The sequence below is a fragment of the Malus domestica genome, chromosome 07 (genome assembly GCF_042453785.1).
Source record: "Malus domestica chromosome 07, GDT2T_hap1".
Taxonomy (NCBI): domain Eukaryota; kingdom Viridiplantae; phylum Streptophyta; class Magnoliopsida; order Rosales; family Rosaceae; genus Malus; species Malus domestica.
Window position 1 is genome coordinate 367,338 of NC_091667.1, and position 6,877 is coordinate 374,214.

At 37.4% G+C, this 6,877-nt stretch overlaps 1 protein-coding gene and 1 long non-coding RNA gene across 3 annotated transcripts; both read left to right on the plus strand.

The window, feature by feature from the left end:
- On the plus strand, positions 1-2,443 carry LOC103420437 (uncharacterized). 2 transcript variants are annotated; one of them, XM_008358501.4, is made up of 2 exons: positions 1-141; positions 524-2,443. In XM_008358501.4, exon 2 carries the CDS (start codon positions 628-630, stop codon positions 1,936-1,938), a length of 1,311 nt encoding a protein of 436 aa, XP_008356723.1. In that variant the 5' UTR covers positions 1-141; positions 524-627; the 3' UTR covers positions 1,939-2,443. The 2 variants fall into 2 exon arrangements, with proteins under 2 accessions (XP_008356723.1, XP_070680385.1); XM_070824284.1 differs by having other exon boundaries at positions 42-240.
- A 1,513-nt stretch (positions 2,444-3,956) lies between these two features.
- LOC139197289 (uncharacterized) lies at positions 3,957-4,704 on the plus strand. Its single transcript, XR_011582528.1, has 2 exons — positions 3,957-4,062; positions 4,331-4,704. It is a non-coding gene; the product is annotated as an uncharacterized lncRNA (long non-coding RNA).
- Positions 4,705-6,877: the final 2,173 nt, after the last annotated feature.

Below are 6,877 nucleotides of genomic sequence, written 5' to 3' on the forward strand. Positions count from 1 at the left end.
AAGGCGGTATATTCCCAGTCGCTTATCCGCCATTGGCGCCTCTCTCTCTCTCATACACAAAACACAGAGGAAAGAAGAAATAAAAGAAGCAGCTGGCTCCTGCGTCCTTGGCCGATCCTATACCTATACATATACATATAGGTATAGCTTTATTCAATTATTTTCTTCTTTCTTTTTTAATTTTTCCCCTGTAGTTGTTCTCTCTGTTCAACGACGATATATCATATATAATGTTTAAAGGTACATAAATCTGATCATCTGCCAATTGGAAATCTTTCCTTGTTGATATTTCTTGATTCGTTGCTTGCCTGAACTTACGCAGGGCTTGCAATTTTCCTGAATCAAAGCATAATTAATTAGAAAATGGTGATGTATGTTTGAGTTTTCAGTTTTCAAGGATTTTTTTTTACCAGGGTTATGTAATGTATGAGATAAAAGGTTTTGTTTAATTTGTTTTGGTTGTATTGAAGTGATGAAGCATACCCCTTTAAATCCAATGACATTGTTTTTGCATGTTTGGCAGGAAAGTAACCTTGTTTGTTGCTTATTTTCTGCAAGTGGGTGACTGAAATTGTTCTGGATTCAACTGGGTTCTTGTTCCTAAAGGAATAAGATTCGTGGAATTATATGGAGATGGGGAGTAATATAAGGGAAGAAATCATGATTTTGGATTTAAACCAAGAGCCTTTAGACCAACTGCCTGATTCGGTGATCGGATTAGATAACATACTCGATGAGCTTGAAACTGCCCATGGACGCATTGAAGAACGTATCAGACAACTAGAAGCAGTCACTTCCAGGGCTAGGCAGCGTCAGAGGTGGCGACAAGCTCAAATTTCCCCTCAAATTGTGAATATCACTGCTGGTGTTGTTGCTTCTGATACACAAAACGAACACAGTCAGAATGAGGACGATGCTCCAGCTGCCCGAGAAACAGTGGAATCTGGCAAAACCAACAGAGGTGATAACATGCATTTGATAGCCAAGGCACTGGGGATGGATACAAATGTGAAAAAGGCAGAGCCTCATACTGGGAGCTTTTTTGATTGTCATATATGCTTGGATATGGCAAGAGATCCTATATTGACATGTTGCGGTCATTTGTTTTGTTGGCCTTGCTTCTATCAGTTGTCGTATGCGGATTCAAATGCAAAGGAATGCCCCGTGTGTAAGGGAGAAGTAACTGATACAAGTCTGATTCCAATTTACGGGAATGGGGATGGTAAATGTTTTCGCAAGTCAAACGAGTCTGTTTCAAAGGCCCCTCCTAGGCCCCCTGCACACAGGATTGAGGGTTTGAGGCAGCAGCGTATTAGGCGGGGCCCATCTTCTACATTGATTGAAGAAAGGATTCAGCAACTTAGCAACATAGTTGGTTCAATGGGGGAGAGAAGACGGTCACGGGATAGTTTCCATGCACAAGTCATGGCTGAAAGAACTAGTTTCGTGCCCAGCCAGGACCAGACATCACAGGCATCACCTGCCACTGAGACAAGAAACCAACACCAGCATGATTCCCTTCAAGTTTCAAGATTATTACTACAAGGAGCCGCTTCAGTATCTTCCCTTTCATCAGCATTGAATACTGCATTGGATTCAGCAGAAAGATTAGTCGAGGACCTCGAGGAATATAGTAATGGTCACCATGTTAGAAGAAACCGTCATCAATCTTTACATATTGATAATGGAGATACATCTGTGAGCATTGCTGCAGTTATACAACCAGAAACGCAGACTTCTGATACTGCTGCTGAAATCAACTCTGATGCGCTCCCCTCTGCTTCCTTTATAAGAACTGATACCATTATTGTGGATCAGCCAACAGGTTCAGAAACAAATTTTGCATTGCATCCCTCATCTTCTAGGAGAACTAATTCAAGAGGTTCTGATTCAAACAATGGATATACATCTGAACCTAGAAGGAGAAGGTTGAGATAAACAAAAAGCTGTTTCCTGGAGATATAGATCAATATAATACAAGGTTCCTCATCATCATCCTGCAAACTTTTTTGTTTGCAGAAGGTTTCCGAATTTAGTTCATATGGCTGTGTTTGGCAACCATGTATGAAGTTCTGACTGCTGTTAAAAGCATTTTTGAATTCATTCTGTAAAAAGGTACTGAAATTTGATGTATGGCATCTGGGCTATCTATAAGAGCACCTTTTTGTCCTCTTTCCAAGAATTGAACTTTCCATGGAAGAATCTTTCGGTGTTGTTCTCTTTCAAAGGATATATTGAGGATAGTTTCTGGTGTTATGCCATGGCACAGGGTCCTTTTTGTATGCCAAAGAGCAGTCTATATTTGTAAGTCTTATAGGTGCTAATTCTTGATTCTGTATGCTTGTACATGCTTTATATCTTGGTAAATATATATGTACTACTACTAGCTTTTGAAACTGTCAGCTGCTAGTTCTTTAAACTGATACTTTCTTGGATTTTATTATGACAAGTCCAAAACTAATGGCTGGTTGTGGCATTATTTTGCTGACCAACTCTACTTTCGTTGAGTTTACTTGATCCTTCGATTAATTCTGCATTAAGTTATCAGGCACCATTATTCATATTGTATATTTTGGTTGGATGATCAAGTGTTAAGATAAGGTCATTTGAGTTCATACCATTTGCCACCCAATCCTCTAGGTTTGGAAGTAGAAATAAAGATAATACGATGGCATTTTTCAATGCTAAACATTGACTTCTTGAAATACCTTGGACATGCAAGTGGTAAGAAGAAGATTAGGATTGCCAATTTTTTCAATTGATTTGTGAGGGATGTTGACATTTAGCTCTAAAGAGAAAGATTTCAGTTAGGGCTATACTTTGTAATAAGAACCTATTTCTAATGTCTTTTAAGATGGCAGAAATGTGACAAGGTAGCAAATCTTATCACTCAAAATGGAAAGAAAAAAAAAATTGGAAACAGCTGGTTGTCAGTCGCGTTCTTTTTGGTCTTCGTAGGTTTTTAAGTTGAAAGTCTGTACATCAGTAGGCGTCTAATTAATTTTCAAAATACATATGAAAACTACTCGGTCAATGTTTGGTGCATGAGTTTGGGCTGCCAAACTCTGAAAGTTCGATCACTTTCCTGTTAAGTATCCTTTGGAACAAAAGGTCGATTTCCCATATTTAGACTCAAATGCTAATAAATCCTGAGTGGTTTTCAATCTTTGATGGGCTGATATTCGGTTTGTAGATTTCTCACTCTGTTATTTTATGACCTTATCCTTGTCGATGCTGGAGTTAGTTACTTTTATTTGTTCCATATTAGGGCATATATCGTCTATTTTGTTGTCTGACTCGCCAGCTTCAGTTATGCATATTGGTGATTTATAAGATGCCATAAATTACATTTATAGAACATCAAGTTTCTGTCTTTTCTGTCTTCGTGCAAGTTTGATACAGTGCATGAGTTACAATGAGCAATTTGTTTTTTACTGTGATCAGGGTCAAGTATTTGTCCTTTTGTATGCTAGTGATCACCTAAACAAGTATCATACATTCACAGCTAAAAAACAGACTATTTTTCTTGTTACCAGGGGAAAGTCATTACCATATCCTGGAATGAGAAATAAATGTTTATGGATAGAAAATGATCTCGTTCCACTTCCCCTCTCTTAGTAGTAGTTCTTTCATAGATCATTGAAAGTAGTTATACAATGAAGAAGTTACTCATTGGAAACATCGATATGATTATGTAAGGTTGAAAATGAAGATGACTTAAAAGAGTGTGAGTCCATATCAAAATATTTAATGTGAGATTTTATGAAGATGCACCATCTTTTCAATGAATTTCTCTGGCTTGATGCTTATCTCTTGGTCGTTCAGTTCTTCTTGTGGCATACTTCAGATCTGTGTTGGTTTAGATGTTTGCCTCAATTGTGGCCATCGACTCGATCATGGTAAATCACCTCAGTTATATAGATGAGTTATTGCCGCAAGGTTGTTTTTTGGTTTCAGTTCAAAATTCAAATTGATTGACATTGCTTGAAGGGACGTGGAAATAGACGACAAAAGAAGTTTATTGGAGTGGATATGGTTGGTTTACAACCCGATTTTAAAGAGGTATTCTTTATATTTTACATGCAAAGTACGCCAGTGTTGAAACCATGGTTATTTCTTCTCTGGTAAATAGATTTTTTTCGTAAACTTTATCTCTCTCTGAAGTGTCAACCCTGTCCCTTGGATTCTTAAATCACATAGAGTTGAACCCCTAACGGTTAGTTTGATATAAGTATGCTCCATTAACCTCATCTGCTTACTTGTTTGCTATGTTGCTCAAAGAACTGATTATTGCATAATGCCGTAAAAGCTTTGAATGTTTCTGTTTCAGGAGTGTGATTGCTGCTGTTGAAATTGAAAGCGCAAGTTGCAGCTGACTGAGATTAAGGTGCGATTGCATTGCATGTAATTGTGGTGCTGTGTATTACATTTTGCAAGATTTATTAGATTTGAATCGAGTTTATTCCTCTCAAAAGAGAAGTATACAATGTTGGTAGACAAATGCATAAAAGGCATATATAAAGCCCCAAATCTATCTGAGCCTAAACATATGTAACAGATTTGTTTGGGTATTGGTTGAGGGAGGTGGCTCTCGAACACATGTTCAACGCCTTCTCCTCCAATTTTGGTACACGATTATTATCTGTTTAAGTTTCTTAAGCATTCGCTGCCATTAATTAATGTTATTTATCTTTGGAAAGCAAATTTAGGGGATTCTTTTTTACTTTTGATTGGGATTTTGTAGTTGAATAAGGGACATATTCTGCACTCTCTTCGTGTTATGTCTGGTTGATTGATGCTCAGCCTTAACTCCTGCCTAGTTTAACTCATTTAAAGGACTAACAAACTAATATAATATGTACGTGAATGCATGCATGCATGATGCACCACACTAAGAAGAAGGAATCATTTCTATTTTTCTTAATATTTATCCTCTCTCTTGCTTACGAACTAATCATCTTCGGTTACATTACTCGTGCTCAGTAAATAATGCTAAATTAATCAAGTTTGTTGACTGTAAAAGGGCATCAATGAGTACTTCAATGTTATTGGACAGCCATCCACGCGCGTCTTTGAGTGCACACTGTTAAATAGGAAATTTATGGAACCCACGTTTATTAACGGATCACAGTTACCCATCATCAAGCAGCATCAAAGGCATAAAACAATTGTCTTAGTGTGCTTAGCAACTTGGAAATTTTGGGGGCCTAGTGGGTAGTTGTAGGTCGTTCGGTCGGTCGGATTACGATGCATGCAATGATTCTGATGATTCCGATGGGGCTGACTGCCAGACAATTTAACAATGATTTTTTCACAAACCTTATCAATTGCCTCTGCTTTGCCCAAATATCCCCGTCCCCCGCCCCCACTCCCCTTGGGCTCCAATCCTTTTCCATTAATCATTCTTCCATCCTCTTCTTTTTCTTCTTCTTTACGTATAAATCATGCATAAAAGTCCATAAGTATGGAATCATTTTAGAGATATCTAAACCGACCAAATAAAACTATATTATTTATGTAATAGCAACATTCCAAATTCTATCAATTCAATCTTGACAAGTGCCCAAGTTCTGCAAAGGCATTCCGACCGATGGATGTTATCTGGCTCCTTGATTGCAAATAATTGTATTAACATCTCACAAAAGCAATAAGTGTGTGTTTGTTGCACTGAACTATTTCGTACTAGACTAACTTTAAGGATTAAGTTGGATTGACTTGGCAAGATAACAATAGAAAAACATTTGGTGCAGTATCAGACTAAACGACAGACTAAGCCATCTTCTTTCTCCGAATGATCTCATCAAATCAAAACCCAGAGATCTCAAGAAATTCTCAATAAAAAACCAAAATTCCCAACAAACCACAACCCAAGATCACAAGAAATTCTATAATTTTTTTGTCAACCAAAAAATAAGAGAGATACAAAAGAAGGTATGAGCACTGGATGGTCCTCTACTTTCTGGGAGCTAGTCTCGTTAAGACCGGATAGCTAAGACATTTAGTCAAGGCGAGTCCCTCGTAATTTCATTAAAATTAGTCGCTGCGACTAATAATACGAGACTATACTACCATTAGGCCAGTCCAGTGAATTCTAGTGGTGTGGGAGACAAACGACTCTGAAAAAAAGTCACCAATGTCAAAGTTTGGTAATTTGACACCCGCTGCTGGAGGTCTTGGGTTCAAAACCTGTTGTTGGTGTGGAAGTCAGACTTGTGGCCAGAGGGAAGCTGAAATGTATCTGTGAGTCTTCCGACTCTCGAAAGAGGTGGATAACCATGACTTGCCACCAATTGACTTTTTTATTTTATTTTTTTTAAGTGTGGTAATTTGTCAGGAAAACAAAATGTCGTCAAGCATATAAGACACCTTCAATATGAACCCGCTGGGAGATAATTGAGTTTTACTTTTTCTATTCTTTTGTTATTTTTCTTCCTTTTTCATCTATTGGGTACTTGTCATTGTTTCCAATAGAATAGCACGTTTCTTTGAGAACATCCGATAATACTGTAATGATGCCCTAGACTAGGCAGCAAATAAAAGTTTGAATTACAATAGTAAAGAAAAATGAAAGAGTCAAAATGTAAAAAGTGGTGTTGTTTACATACGTACCCTTATTTTGCCTCTTATGTACTTTTGGTTATTTTATATCATTTAATTTTTTTGAAATTCATTCGATTAGACAATACAAAATTAAAAAGAATGTGAAAAATAAGAATAGTACGCGGGTAGTTTCATCCCACACTAAACAATACAAAATTAAAAAGAATGTAAAAAATAAGAATAGTGCGAGGGTAGCTTCACCCCACACTAAAAAAACAGGAGAGTGAGGAATTGAATGAGCGGATGAGAACTTGATGAGATGTGCTGATGGAGTTGA